This window comes from Sinocyclocheilus anshuiensis, unplaced genomic scaffold (assembly GCF_001515605.1).
Source record: "Sinocyclocheilus anshuiensis isolate Anshui unplaced genomic scaffold, SAMN03320099.WGS_v1.1 scaffold508, whole genome shotgun sequence".
Taxonomy (NCBI): domain Eukaryota; kingdom Metazoa; phylum Chordata; class Actinopteri; order Cypriniformes; family Cyprinidae; genus Sinocyclocheilus; species Sinocyclocheilus anshuiensis.
In genome coordinates this window covers 702,006-718,831 of record NW_015555744.1, presented here as the reverse complement: position 1 = coordinate 718,831, position 16,826 = coordinate 702,006, and the positions used below count along the sequence as shown (strand labels likewise).

General features: G+C 36.8%; 1 protein-coding gene across 1 annotated transcript in view; it reads right to left on the bottom strand.

The window, feature by feature from the left end:
* The window catches only part of LOC107673407 (transient receptor potential cation channel subfamily M member 3-like), a 104,892-nt gene that overhangs the window by 29,439 nt on the left and 58,627 nt on the right, over positions 1–16,826 (bottom strand). The window contains exons 7-8 of the mRNA XM_016466987.1: positions 10,124–10,298; positions 8,640–8,763 (exon numbers count right to left, since the gene is read on the bottom strand). Of these exons, the coding sequence (XP_016322473.1) occupies positions 8,640–8,763; positions 10,124–10,298 (299 nt within the window). The remainder of the gene's footprint in view (positions 1–8,639; positions 8,764–10,123; positions 10,299–16,826) is intronic.

Genomic DNA, 16,826 nt, shown 5'->3' with positions numbered 1-16,826 from the left:
CTAAGCGAGATCCCAATTCGTCGGTCATCCGACGTGACGTCGAGAGTGACCGACTGAAAGGGAACAGTAAATATTGATTGGATACTGTTCTTACATGGGCTGGAATGAACTGTGACATAGAAGAGCATTTTTATCTGCCATTTGTGAAATCACACAACGTGTTCGAGGCTAAACCAAGGCAAATGCTTCTCACAATCAACTGAATTGATTGTGTTTTTAATTTGAAATCACAGTCAGAGTGATCTAGATCAATGTGTAAATTAAACAACGGTAAGTTACAGGTAGGATACACTTCTTTTTAATATGAACATGACTTTTAAAATCTGAGCAGATTTTCAAACACTAGGAACCATACACTTGCAGACTTTGTAAATGATAATCATTCACTAAACAACCGAGTGAGGAACTGTCAGTTCTGTCTACTACATATGTCACTGTTGCTTCCTAAAGGAACTGTTGCTTTTTATCCACTGCCAAGGGATGTGCTAAAAATGATTACTTTGATAGCAATTTAACTTTGATAGTCTGAAGCTAAAAAAAAATCTGTCTGTGCCCAAAATAAACAACATGATTTTCTGCCAAATATACCCAAAATCTGCAGACTGGCTCTGACTTTTGGCATCAACTGCAAATAGTGTATTCCTGTCTTAAATCAGTGCTCTTATTGATGAAAAACAAGTTTATTTGGGAATGAGACTGATTTGGCAAAAATACCTCTGGGTACCAGTAGCATTTATGTGGCCAGTCAACATTTTTTTTTTAATTGTACTATTGGATAATTTCAATAAAATTGTGTTTAAAACTATCAGAACACACAGAACGTCCTTCGACTTGCATTAGAAAAGACCAAGAGCTCGTCTGAGAAATTCCACTCCAGGTAGTAGTAGGACTGGTTCTGTAAAATTTTTAGGTGGGGGATAACAAAAACTTTCAGCTGAAAATGAATGAAAATGAATCAGGTTGTTTTGTCGCTGTACACAAAAACTTTAAGGAATATTAAAAGGATATATTCTGTTTTAAATACAACTACATGTATTGACATTATATTTGTGACCCTGGACCACAAAACCAGTCTTAAGTCGCTGGGGTATATTTGTAGCAATAGCCAAAAATACATTAATTGCATGGGTCAAAATGATTGATTTTTATTTTATGCCAAAAAAACATTAGGGTATTAAGTAAAGATCATGTTCCATGAAGATATTTTGTAAATTTCCTACTGTAAATATATTAAAACTTAATTTTTGATTAGTAATATGCATTGCTAAGAACTTAATTTGGACAACTTTAAAGGCAATTTTCTCAATATTTAGATTTTTTTGCACCCTCAGATTCCAGATTTTCAAATAGTTGTATCTCGGCCAAATATTGTCCTATCCTAACAAACCATACATCAATGGAAAGCTTTCAGATTATGTATAAATCTCAAGTTAAAAAAATTGACCCTTATGACTGGTTTTGTGGTCCAGGGTCACATTTATTAGCAGCAATGTCACATTACTATAGAAAATAACACCAACTTGTCCCTCAGTTTGCAAACACTAAGGCAAAATGTGCTTATTTTATACTTTATAAGTTTATTTAGTTCTTGTTGATTGGAGGGTTTAAAACGGAACTGTGTGGGTCTTATATAAATTATTCACTGATTTTATACATGTACACCGTACACGTTTTTCCTTGAGTTGAATATATTTTCTGTGGTATCAACAACAACATTCTGTTGATAGAATTGTAAATATATTCAGGAATATTCCTTTAAGATCTCCCCATCCCTCACCAGCCTCTACAGGTGCATCAAAGAAAGCGTACTGACCTGCTGCATAAGTGTCTGTTATGGAAAAAAACCCTGCAGTGAGTAGTGAAAATAGCCGTCCATCACATAGGCTTGTCTTCCTGCTTTTAAAGGTAATCTCTACATTGAGAAGTGTGAAATTATGGCCAGCGGGAGCTACTGGGGGAAAAAAAGCTAAGGAGTTTCTCTCCTGTTATGCACTATTTATAACTCTACACTATATTTAAATTTAGAGATTAAAAAAGAGAGCCTTTTCCCATGTGGCATCAAACCTTCCTGGAAATGTTCAGGTCACACTCAGTTCAAGTCAATACTAAACCTCATCTAAATATCTGGTTTGATACTTCAGCAACCCGTTTTATTAATCAGTCAAAACATCTGCAAGGAATGGTTTTTAATTAAAATCAAATTGTAATATGATTCATCTGCGTAAAATTGATGGAAGCAATGAATCTGAATGTTAAGGACGAGATGGTGTGTACTTTAAGTCTGTATCTAACGCTCATTGGAGAGCTGGCGAATGCTGTTCTCGCTGTACGGTGGATTGCTTCATGCATCAGTGACCCAGGCCCATGGGCAAACATTCATCTTCATTTATCAGGGGCGAAATTTCCTTCCTCGCCCTCCCTCCACGAGCCCAGTGCTTTCACATCATGTTAGATCCTACTGCAGCGCTCTACTCACTGTTCCTCACATCTGCCAGGGGTTCCTCTGTCTGTCAGCTGTCCATCCACTTGTTCACCCATATAGTCAGTAGTCACTGACCCGTTCGGCATGTTGCCGGATGTGACTCCATCTTTCCATCCATCAACATCAGCTGAGACAACCCAATAGCTGGGTCAAAACAACCCAATAGCTGGGTTTGTCCCTTTTTAACCCAGCATTTTTTAGAGTGTAAGAGTAAATAACAATTATAATAATGATGATAATAATAATAATAATAATAACTAGCACCTGTTTGTAAGGAAGCTTGTAAAGTAACACATTTCTCTATCCAATGCTGTCACGTCAGGTGACAAAAGAACGAATAATTCGAAAGAGTCAAGAGATGAACTAATCAATTCTATTTCTGGCTCAGACTGCATTGGTTAAAGTGTATGGGGCTGTCACGTGATGAACGAACGACTCAAACCCGAAGACTTGTCAGATAAGAGGTGAGGTGAGCTAATCATAGACCCAGGTAAACAATGAATTAATCTTTTCTGTTTCTTATAGCAGTTTTGTATTGTTTGTAGTGTGATCAACGTTTGTGTTAGTAGACGTGTTAGGGAAGTAACACGTAACATTTTAATTATATTTTGCTAAAATTAACGAAATGACTCGAAAAAAGATTCATTCATTTTGCTGAATGAGACTCAAAGGTCAGAGTCGATAAAATGATCCAAACTTCCCATCACTACAGCTGAGAAATATATCATCCCCTGAAACATCACTCTACTTTCTTTCAAACTGTGAAAAATAATGACTGTTGTCAAGCAAGTTTCCCCAGACAGTCCCTCCATTGGTCATTAAGTCCCGCCCCCCTACTCACATTATTGGTTATTGCCATGGGATGCTAAAACCAAACAGAAAAATCAACCAATGAAAGGCTTACTTGCAGCTGATTATCGCACGGTTCTCTGGAATACTTGGTTCTGATTGGTCAAAAGCACCACCCAGCAGTTCGACATTTCCCAGGGCCTACTACAGTACGGCAACATATGGTAAAATCAAATCTAAATATAGTTTCATGACTCTAGTGACGTCACCTTCAGAGGACTTTAGTATTAATATTTGCAAATTGAATACATTGTAACTTTTTTATTTAGTGTGTACAAAATTCTAAAAAAAACAATTCCATCTCAAATCAATATTGCATGTCCACGTACTTATTAGTGAGTAGCTAATCATTATGGCAAAATAAACTATTTCAGTGTAATAGAAGGCCCTTTAAAATCCTTTTTACACACCTCAGCAAGAGCTAAAACGTTTCATAGAAGAGGCTATTGAAATGCTTTGGTTGGAGGGAAAACTAGCAGTACTTCTCTGAGCCATCGGAAACATGAAAAACAAGGAAGATGCTCAAGGAAAACAGAATGAGAGCGATAAATAGACAGAAAGGCTGTCAGTCTGATTAACTGAACCATCCCTCCCTTGGTTGCAGGAACAAAGACCTCCACAGTAGGAAAGAGATTAAGAATGGAGTTCAGTCCTGAATAAGAGATGGAATGCCTACTGCAGAGAAGAGCAAAAGACTGACATAATGCTTCTTTTATGTGTCAAGTGCCAATTAATCTCACACAGAACAGAAATACTGAATTCCTGAAAGGAACCTAATCTAATCTAATACAGTTGTAATTAATTGTAGTTTGCCAAATCTGGAGAGGTGTAGTCAGGTCATGTACTGAGAGGCAGGTTATGGAAGCCTGTCCTGTCGGGTTCAGGTTAAACATCTGCTCAGGTGCTTCAAAGGAACAGAGTTGAATGAAGACACCTCCCTACAGGCCTCATTATCCCGCTCTTGATTCACCACAGAACACAAGCTCGTCCGAGTGGAAGCATTATTCGCTTATTCTCATATCTCAGCACTTTTTTTCTTTTTCTTACCTCACTTTTTTTTTTTTTTTGCTAATCAGGAGCCAAATTATCAGGGTTCAGTATTTGTTAATTATATTTAAATGCTGTTGAGAAAGTATTTGGAATGACAAGAGGGTGAGCAATTTTTTTTCCCTTTAAGAAAGTGGTGAAAAGCAAAAACAAATATAATATTTCTAAAATCTATTATATGAAACATTCATAAAGTTATGGAGCATGTCCTCAACTTGAGAAAATAAATGCTATACCACACATGAATTAAATTTTTATCAGCGTATATGTTCCTCAATGCATATTTTGTACCTAAATGCAATATATTCGAATGAATGTAGGCCTATGCATGGTGGCATCAGCAATAGCCCACAAGCTCAAGTTACAACCAACATGAAAACTTGTCAACTAGCAGCTCGGGGGGCCAAAAACTGCCCTGTTAAGCATTCTTATACAACCCATCGATTGATTTCGATAAATCTCTGCTGCATTGCTAAATGCATCAGATAATCTCTGTGCAAATCTCAGCAGTGAGTTCTAAAGTCATCTATATTTGTCTGTTAGCAGACTTCAGTCCATAACCAGACCAAAGCGAGCACATGCTTGTTCTGTACAGCTACTCAGGTTTTATTTTAAATGAACTTCGGATATCATTATCCAACCAAATGTGTTTATGCAAATAGCATTGCGGCAGTGGAATGAAATACTAGCTACTTGCTGAGTACTGCAGAGTATTCTGCATACTTTTATATAAAAAACACATTATGCAACAATACACAAGTATTTTGCATTTCTCATAATAATTTGGTCAAGCATTTGTCAAAAGGATACATTAATGAGTCACAAAAAAGTGAGGTTAACGCTAAGATCTAGTTTATCCATCAAACTGGAAATGGAAGATCAAGTCAGCTGCATTGCATCATGGGACATAGCATTCCAAACTGTAAGCTGTTGTATAATGCACATTTTGCCAAATCTAGTAAGTATGCATACAGAAAACATATGTACTGTGCACAGTAAACATACTAGATATATCATAATAATAGTACACAAGTATGAACATAGCAACAAAACTTGGGTACTCTGATGCATTTTATATACTCCTACACTATTTTTTTTAGGTTACTGTCTTCAAATAAAACTGCTAATATACGATAATTACTCTGAAAAATGTTTGGCAAAGACTGTCTTCAAAGACTGCCAAAGGCACCTCTAACACACATTCACTCCATCTTTCTAATCACAGTTGTAAATTGTAAGCATTTGTTCCAATCATCAAGCATGGAAATACTCCCATTGGCTTGTCCTTAGTGGAAAGTACAGCAACAGAGAGCAAAAGAGGAGATCAAGCGCTGAGCTCAACTGTGTGCATGTATGATGAATGCGAGATGAGTGCTGTGGACTAAAGATGTCTAGCTCCCAAACACACATGCTGCACTCATCTACCAACACATCAGACACCCCACTGAGCATAAACGTACATATTTGTGCAAATCAGTGACAGATTATGATGTACACTCTCAGAAGAAAGGTGGAGCTCAGGTACAAAGCTGTCATTGGGGCAGTGCAAAAAAGCTAAAAGGAACATCTTTGTATCTTATTTACCCCTAAATGGTACATTCTAGCACATAAAAAGGCACGTATTAGTACTTTTAAAGTACATATCACTACATGAAGTGTACATATTAGAACTTTTGAGATGGTACCGCTCCACTGACAGTTTTTGCTGAGAGAGTATGTGTGTTTATTGGTATATTCACACTGGTTTCATGCTAAATCTTCAAACTGTGCCGAGACAAATAAGCTCTTTTATGTAACATTTTTTTTAAATTTGCTTCCTTTTCAGATTTAGCTGCGTCTCAAAGGCTTTGTGATCTCACTTTTGAGTCATCAATAAAACATACTCAAGTGGGTGGCATGTAAACTAAAGCCAATGTGCTCTACTCAAAACCAAGCTCTCACCTTCAACAAAAAAAGTTTGCATCTGAACCCAATTGCATTTAAGCCAATCCAGCATATAAATACACAGGCTTAAGTAAATTGTCATATGGTGTGTGGGTACAAAGATTCATATCTACTCTTGAGAAGGTCATCTTAATAATGAGGATTAACACATCTACAGCTACAGATCATACTTCACAGTGGAAATGCATGCATAAATAACACTGAAAAATAGTTATACAATCAGTTTATTAAAACAAAAACATGGTGTGCACATACACAAAAGAACACATGCACAGACAATGAGTGAAACCACTACAATGACTAAAAGAAGAACGAAAGCATTCATAATTTAAAGAACAAACACAAAAATCACTTTGAGGATGTATGATTTAATGATTTAAAACAATATCTGAATATACAAACACAACATTGAAATTTAATTTCAATTACATTGACATACAATGACAAGTAGAAAAACATTTTGCATGCAAATCATGGCTCTACGAGCCTATATAGATTCTACTCGATAGAGTTAAAAAATATGAAAGCATGCTGAGATTAAAGTAGGATATGTTTCTCCTAGCAACACTTAAGTTGATTGTTAAAACTCTTTTTTTGAGTATTTCAGGACATTCTGGAAGTAATGGCCAACAGGGGAAGGATAAATGTGAACTGAGAGCTTTTAGATGAGCTAACTGGAAAGTGCACTCTAATTGAAAAGTCATACAGATTATGGTGTCGTCAATCTGGTGAATAATTTAACAGAAGAGTGGTGGATTCAAAAAGATGACAAGTTTTTGATGATATAATATCAGTAGTATGTAAGAATAGTTTTACATTCTGTGCATCAGGGAGATGAAGAGAGTGTATGTGTGTGAGAAGCTGATGGTGTCGGGGCCTGAGGAAATGTACTTCATGCGGGCTGCAGAGGTAGTGACATTTATCAGCCCTGAGCTGAAGGGGCCACTTTACACGCATCTCTGACTGTCCGATAGAATAACGGCATGCTGACATGGAGAGGAACTGTGCGGTAGAAAAATCTCCTGGCTTTATCGTGGGTTCACCCTCGTACAAAGAACTCTAGGTACGGCAAAAAGGCTCTAGAGGAATGTCTTTAAATCTGTCAGATCAGGGGGGGTTTAATCATTATGACTTTCACAGTCACACTGCACACACTCACCAGTTCTTTCTTCTTCATGCACTCCATCAGAATGATGAAGAGATGCTGGGCCTGCGTCCGGCTGTATGTAAACGTCTTCTGAATGGTGACTAGTAACTGGTCTCTCAAAGATTCGTTTATGATTCTAACATGTAGTCAGAGAGAAAGATGAGACTGGGATATCACAGCAAATCATTTATGCAATGAAAACATTCCAACAGAGCGCAACAGCAGGTCTCCGGAAGGAAAAATCCCATTTGTTTTCTCCATACAAACTGCTTTCTAATGATAACATTAAAATCGCAATTAGAACAAAATCACAAAAGACCCACCACAGCTCACGTTGAACTTCTTCTTTTTTTTAATTAAACATCTAAAATAAATAAATAAATAAAATGTTTAACATCTAAATTCTCTATAAATAACTACGCTACCCTTAATTCTGAAGAGAAATTGTCCTTGGAGATCCTTGAAAAATGAGAACAGCAGCAAAATAGCTCCGCAGTAACCTCACAATATACTGCAAATGTCATAAGTTGGCCTTTTTGTATATTTTCAAATATATTTTGTCTGTTTAAATGTTTTACAGTAACTGATAAACATTAGGGCCATGAACCAACTAAAAATTTTGTATAAATGTAAATATTTTGCATTAAATGGGGAAGATTTGGTCTGTGAATTGACAGAAATTTTAACTAAATACTCACACAGGTTTCTGAGATGAATTGTGATTATGTTAAGTTAATTTAAGTAAAGTTCATCGATCAAATACAATATCATTAATTTATTTGTATATTTTGCTGTAAATGCTAAAAACGTAAAGGTGTTAGGTGTGTTTAATTGTAATTAATAACACATTGAAACATTGACATTTTAAATCATCAATATATTCATACAAAGGAATTGGAGAAGTGAAATAAACTGATGTGATAATTATTTTGTATAATAAGTAACACAATTAACACACAATGTGTTAAATAATAATTATTAAAATTTTATTATTTTTAACATATAAAAACTGTTCAACATTAATTGCAGCAATCTGGCTTTATCGTGGGTTCACCCTCGTACAAAGAACTCTAGGTACGGCAAAAAGGCTCTAGAGGAATGTCTTTAAATCTGTCAGATCAGGGGGGGTTTAATCATTATGACTTTCACAGTCACACTGCACACACTCACCAGTTCTTTCTTCTTCATGCACTCCATCAGAATGATGAAGAGATGCTGGGCCTGCGTCCGGCTGTATGTAAACGTCTTCTGAATGGTGACTAGTAACTGGTCTCTCAAAGATTCGTTTATGATTCTAACATGTAGTCAGAGAGAAAGATGAGACTGGGATATCACAGCAAATCATTTATGCAATGAAAACATTCCAACAGAGCGCAACAGCAGGTCTCCGGAAGGAAAAATCCCATTTGTTTTCTCCATACAAACTGCTTTCTAATGATAACATTAAAATCGCAATTAGAACAAAATCACAAAAGACCCACCACAGCTCACGTTGAACTTCTTCTTTTTTTTAATTAAACATCTAAAATAAATAAATAAATAAAATGTTTAACATCTAAATTCTCTATAAATAACTACGCTACCCTTAATTCTGAAGAGAAATTGTCCTTGGAGATCCTTGAAAAATGAGAACAGCAGCAAAATAGCTCCGCAGTAACCTCACAATATACTGCAAATGTCATAAGTTGGCCTTTTTGTATATTTTCAAATATATTTTGTCTGTTTAAATGTTTTACAGTAACTGATAAACATTAGGGCCATGAACCAACTAAAAATTTTGTATAAATGTAAATATTTTGCATTAAATGGGGAAGATTTGGTCTGTGAATTGACAGAAATTTTAACTAAATACTCACACAGGTTTCTGAGATGAATTGTGATTATGTTAAGTTAATTTAAGTAAAGTTCATCGATCAAATACAATATCATTAATTTATTTGTATATTTTGCTGTAAATGCTAAAAACGTAAAGGTGTTAGGTGTGTTTAATTGTAATTAATAACACATTGAAACATTGACATTTTAAATCATCAATATATTCATACAAAGGAATTGGAGAAGTGAAATAAACTGATGTGATAATTATTTTGTATAATAAGTAACACAATTAACACACAATGTGTTAAATAATAATTATTAAAATTTTATTATTTTTAACATATAAAAACTGTTCAACATTAATAGCAGCAATCTAATATATATATATATATATATATATATATATAATCATTGGCTATAAATCAATAGTTCCATATTATTAAAAAAAAGAAAAAAAAAGTCAATTTTCCTATAATTTGCAGTGTTTTATGGGATGAGTAGTTCATTCAGTTTAGTTCATTAGAAAATAAAAAAAAAATATTTTCATTAAAAAACAACAACAACAACAACAACATTAGGCACATCTTGTCTTTATCTCCAATTCCACATTCCTTTTTGTAACTGACTGTAACATTTGTGATTAATCTCAGAGCTGGTTGGTTCGGTTCATGTCTTCGAAGTGCTTATGGAGAAAATAAATGCGGAAAAAACTGCTGAAAAAGTGGGTGCTTACTGTTGCGCTCTATTCTGTGCTACAGTTCAATCTTCATCTATATGTAAAAGAAAATTCATATCTTCTTGTACTGTTACAGTGGAGAGAGATAAAGCTCACATACCCGCCCTCCTCTGAGTACTTATGCCCAAAGGCCAGGATGTCAGAGGCACGACCGCTGCCGTCACACACCACCACGGGCACAGGAGGAGTGTCTCTCAGGTACTCAAGCACGATAGAGATCACATTAGGACCCCCCTCCACTATCAGAGCCACCACTGGAACACCCTGTCCGATCCCTGCGGAGAAAACAGAAACGTGAGCGAGAAAGGGTGTATGTGTGCGGCCGCGGGGCTGCTTGTTACAAGGAAAACCAATCAAAAAGATTAAAGGTGAAGTGTGCGCTTTTTTTCTCCTCTCCCAGTTTAATGTGCAGAGACAACTAAAGGTAAGCAATTCATATAGAGTGTAAACACTGTGCTGTGCTTATGTGGAGCTTTGTTTGTTTGAGCAGTCTGATATTTGTGTCTGACTTAACCAGTGGTGCGCATTTTGCTCAGCACTACCTATAATAAGCTATTTACAAGGAATTTATTGCTTTGAAGACAAGCAGAGTGGAAAGAGCAAAAGGGGTGCTGGGAGTGTTTGGAAAAACAATTATTACACACTTCACATTTAAAGTTGTGTTAGTTCACCCAAAAATTAAAATTCTGTTCTCATTTATTCAGCATTATGTTGTTCCAAACCTTTAAGGCTTTCTTTTTTTCTGTGGAATACAAAATAAGTTATTGTGAAGAATATTTCAACTGTTTTTGTTCTTGTAATGCAAGCTAGGGGGGAGCGGGTGCAAAGAAAGTATGTATGAGTAGGCAAAGTAGTCATTTTTGCATGAACTAAAGGAAAAGGAAAAGCATATAAAATAGAAGTTAGTCATTTTGGCATTCAGAGGAACAGATTATTCTGCTGAATGGCTGTTGTGACTGACCCTTTAGACATCCTTATCATAACCCAGTTGTGTCTGTCAACATAACACCCGACATCCACTTAACCACAATGAAGAGAAGATATTCCTCATGAGACACTCCACAGAGAGAGAAAGTGCTTCTATTTTCTAACGCAACACAGCAGAGCATCGTGACGCATCTGTTCATCACCAGTCTGTCTACATCACTTTCAACACAATGACGCATTCTCGTGCCTACTATTTTAGCTTCAAAATACATTTGCTGCCCATTAAATTACATCACATTTCAATTTTAAACTTAAATCAAACAGACTTATTGCATGAAATTATGAGTTATTGTAAATCCGTTACAAATAATATTTATGCCACAGCATTTACACTCTGCTTACATATGAAACAAACTCTCTCACTGGTGATGCTATAAATGATAAGAACAGTGTTTTAGACCGTTTCAAATTGATAACTTATTTTTCTGAACTACTCATAAGTTTAATTTTTGGAATCAAGCTACACTGGTCTTGCTTTATTCTTTTGATCCACTATAAAAACTGGTTGATAAGAGTCATTTATTTGTTAAGTATACTACACTGGTCATTTTTGCATGTAGCCTGACACTGTTCATGGGCAGTCATGGCCTAATGGATAGAGAGTTGGACTTGTAACCCGAAGGTTGCGGGTTCGAGTCTCAGGTCCGGCAGGGATTGTAGGTGGGGGGAGTGAATGATCAGCGCTCTCTTCTACCCACAATACCATGACTGAGGTGAGACCCTTGAGCAAGGCACCGAACCCCCAACTGCTCCCTGGGTGCCACAGCATTGGCTGCACACACACCAAGTGGGTTAAATGCAAAGCACAAATTCTGAGTATGGGTTGCCACACGTCCCTTCACCTGAAACTGTTCTTGCCATTATTTCAGAGTACACAGTGTTTTTAGTGCACATTGAAACGCAAATTTTATTCTGCTATGTAAGTACACACTGAACAATCAGATAGTTTCTGCATTCATTAATCAGCTGCAATTTTCAGCTCTTGGTTTAATTAACAGGTGTGCATGCATTGGGAGAGGACCTGTGAGAGAGCAACTGAACAGGACAAAGACAGATCAGTCCTACTTCTGTACTCTGACTCTTTCCTACAACTTGATGAGTACAAGTTATGATGTTGTGACTATAATTCAAAAAGCATGTTACACCCAGATCCTTCTACCATTGCTTAAATTATGCAAAGTGAGATAAAGAAAGAGGGAAGGAGGGAAAATGAAAGAAAGAGAGACAGACAGAGAGGTACACCAGATCCACATGTGCTGTCATCATTGTGCCTAAAATGGGTACGGTTACATAAAGTGTCTATTTTTAGCAGCACACTGACTTCAAAAGAAACTGCTGCTCAGCTGGTATAGAAATCAGAAACAGTGGGATTTACTTCTTCACTCCAAACCTCTTCCTCCCACTGTTATCTCTCCACGTCTCTTGTTTTCTCTCTTTATCATTTTCTGTTTTATTGAGGTAATATTTATTGATCAGCGAGCCGTAAATGACCTCAGGAGACCCTACTTTGATACACACAAAAGCCAAGCCTTGAAAAAAAATGATAGCACTCTAGAAGATATGACAGCAAGATGTGTGGACTCATCTCACAGCAATTTATTTATTTATTTCTCCAAAATACAAGCTTACGTTCTCTGAATGTGTGAACTGGTCTCTGAGGAGTCTATGAAACACGGAAACTCATCAGAGCTTAAATTACAAGACACCACGCCGTGTTTCCCAAAACAGAGCAGATGTGAGAGTTTTGCTGAGGAAGTGACAACAAACTAGAGACACTACAGAAGAGAAAGTTACATGCGAGCTTCACAACAACATTCCTGCAGTAACTCGATAAAGCCGGAACGGCGGTGAGGACCAGCCATTTGTTTGCAGAACAACAACATAGTGTCTGCAGCCCATTTCCTCTTAATAAGGGTGGCAACTGTGCACACTGTGAGGAAAAGAAGGACATTCTGTGGATCGCAGAGCACAGCTAAATGAAACTTGTTAGCAAAGACCACAGACATAAAGACAATGTTATAGGCTGAGAGAACAAACTAATAACTATAAAACTTGTGAGAGACCATGCTAAACATTGAATGCATGAACTGAAGCATTTACATGGATGAACTATTCACAATTACATAAATATGTATTTAGAAAATAAATTGGGTGAATTTCCTTTTCATGTCAGCCTGCTGGTTGTTAAAAAACAGCACACATTGTCTTATACCATATAAGCCATGTAAAAATGCACAGTGCAGAAAAGTTTGGAAATGCCCAAGGCAAAGTAGGGTTTTTGACAATATCAGTATAAATTCGTATCATTTTGTATTTACTTTGCATTTATAAGGGACGCCACAAACTCCATCCAACCATTCTCCAAACTGCTTGATCTATGTAGGGTTGCAGGGAAGTTGTGTACTACTAACCTTAATTGGCAATCAAACTGTAAATCAATAAAGTTGTGCTGAATCTTCCAAAAAAGAAACCTGGGCCACATTTAATCTGATAATCAGGCATCACAACTGCCATAAAGCCATGTCTAACAGTATTTTTTATTATTTAATAAAAAAATTAAAGTATTAATGCTATAGCCTTCAATAATCATTTAAATAACAATGCATTTTAGCCAATAAATGGTAATAATTTATGCTGACCTTTGACTAATAACCTTTGGCAGTCGTGGCCTAATGGATAGAGAGTTGGACTTGTAACCCGAAGGTTGCGGGTTCGAGTCTCAGGTCCGGCAGGGATTGTAGGTGGGGGGAGTGAATGATCAGCGCTCTCTTCTACCCACAATACCATGACTGAGGTGAGACCCTTGAGCAAGGCACCGAACCCCCAACTGCTCCCTGGGTGCCACAGCATTGGCTGCACACACACCAAGTGGGTTAAATGCAAAGCACAAATTCTGAGTATGGGTTGCCACACGTCCCTTCACCTGAAACTGTTCTTGCCATTATTTCAGAGTACACAGTGTTTTTAGTGCACATTGAAACGCAAATTTTATTCTGCTATGTAAGTACACACTGAACAATCAGATAGTTTCTGCATTCATTAATCAGCTGCAATTTTCAGCTCTTGGTTTAATTAACAGGTGTGCATGCATTGGGAGAGGACCTGTGAGAGAGCAACTGAACAGGACAAAGACAGATCAGTCCTACTTCTGTACTCTGACTCTTTCCTACAACTTGATGAGTACAAGTTATGATGTTGTGACTATAATTCAAAAAGCATGTTACACCCAGATCCTTCTACCATTGCTTAAATTATGCAAAGTGAGATAAAGAAAGAGGGAAGGAGGGAAAATGAAAGAAAGAGAGACAGACAGAGAGGTACACCAGATCCACATGTGCTGTCATCATTGTGCCTAAAATGGGTACGGTTACATAAAGTGTCTATTTTTAGCAGCACACTGACTTCAAAAGAAACTGCTGCTCAGCTGGTATAGAAATCAGAAACAGTGGGATTTACTTCTTCACTCCAAACCTCTTCCTCCCACTGTTATCTCTCCACGTCTCTTGTTTTCTCTCTTTATCATTTTCTGTTTTATTGAGGTAATATTTATTGATCAGCGAGCCTTTCTGCCATTATATTTGTGGGCTTCCAGGAATGCTCGGTTGTTTCCTCTCACTAACACACACACACACACACACACACACACACACACACACACACACACAGCATGGCTGGCACTCTGTCTAGACTAGCTCTTATGTTACAACAGGATAAGACATATATTATTCATCTGACATCTATTTATGTTCTCAAACATTTTTAAAGTCATGGACAAGGTCTTTTTCTTTTTAAAAATGTTTTATGATATATAATATCTTTTATGATATTTCTTAGTCCTACTATTCACTACATGGCATTTTAAACCATGAATTTATGTATTTGTGCAGCGCTTACGGCATTTTTATTCTAGCAACCTAGTGTTAATATATTCTGTGATATTCCTGCTGTAAACACCAGCTCAGACCATCCAGCATTGATTGCGATGCTGGTCCAGGCTGGTTTATGTTGGTTTGGTGGTGGTCTAACTAGTGGACTAACATAGTCATGTTGTTTACCAGAACAATGCTGGCCATCTTTATTGGGATCTATCATATATCTTGATAATCTATCAAGGTTCAAGCCCCACCCACATCTGAATATAAAAAAGATTCTATTTTTTAGATAATATTTCATATAGAAATATGGGCCAAAGGTTTCCAATTTGGGTGTGAAGACCAATAAAACATGCTGTCACAAGTCTCAGAGAGAGAGAGAGAGAGAGAAAGACCAGTCAGAAGAGAAAATGAAATGATTAAAAAGCAGATGAGTGTTTGATTGTGCTATTTTATTATAATCTCATTCAAACCTAACCTTTCTTTCCAACAAGCCTCAGCAGGTTCCAACGAGCCTTTGAAAACAATCTAGGTGGGCAGGGGTGACAGTGTTTGTTCTAACGGCTGATATCTTCATCTGCCAACTACATCAGTGGCCAGAGAAAGTAAACAACTCAAAGGAAAGTCATTTTTTGAATCTCAGTACAGTCATTTGCCATTTAATCAGAGAATGTCAGACGTGTACCCAGCAGCAAGTCAAATGACTTCTTTAAGCTTCTATTAATATTATCAAAAACCTAATTTTCTTTAGCAGATCATCTATTAAAAAGGAAGAAATAAAGTTTGTTATCTCTCATTTCAGATCAGATCCATTCAGAAGCATGATAATGATGATGCTGGAAATAACTGGAGGTTTTTAGTAGTTAAACACAAACAAAACAACAACTTACTCTGACTGTAAACAAGATTTTAAAAGTTAGACTGGTTCAGTTTGAGAAACCGCTTTCTGTACCGATCCCCCTGCCAAGCACTTGATGGTTCCCCTGCTATGTTTCAGACACCCACAGTGATGAGTCCTGCGCCTCCAGCGAACTCCATAACCTCTTCACATTTACCCATTGACCTACGGCACCACCACGAGAGGACGGCAGGCCTGCCATTAATAGAACACGAGCCCCTGTGCTCCGGGAGAGGAGGATGAGGAGGTGAGGGTGTTATGGAGACAGGGACGGGTTCATTTGTATGCCCCCTGCCAAGCATGTAGATGGGAGATGAATCTCAATTTTTTAGACCCGTGGAAAAAACAGGCAGTTTATTGTGTGTCACTCTCAATCTATTTCATTTACACCTTGTGTGAACAATCCTATCCCTTGCCTGGCAGTGACAAATGCAGTTCATTTATTTATTCAAGAGATTAAACACAACAGCTAGACACAAGATCCATGTCCAAAACTGGTATGATGTGTGATTGTGAATATAACTGCCAAACAAACAATGATCAAGAACTCAAAGTGAGCAAAAAAACATTTACTATTCATTGTGTGGGCTAAACTTTGATTTGGTCCAGAGTTTTCTATCCTTCCACAACTCTTCCACAACCAATAACTGAAAATACTCACATTACAAGCCTGTTAGACTGTATATCATCATAGTCCTTACAGCACAGAAAATGTCAGGCAGAGTATAATGCTAAAAAAATTCAAGCATTCGAAAATGACAATGCTATCATTATTTACTCATCCTCATGTCAATCATGTTGAATAATTACTTAAATATCAATGTGGTTGTTACACAAATATATATGGCTTTAGAAAGTTTTATGCTCACCAAGGCTGCACTTACTGGATCAAAAATATCGCTCTGTTTTCTATTTTAATTTATTTTAAAATAATTGTATTTAATTAATTTATTCCTATGATGGCAAAGCTGATCACATGATCCTTCAGAAATCATTCTAACATGCTGATTTGCTGATCAATACTGAAAACAGTTGTGCTGCTTAAT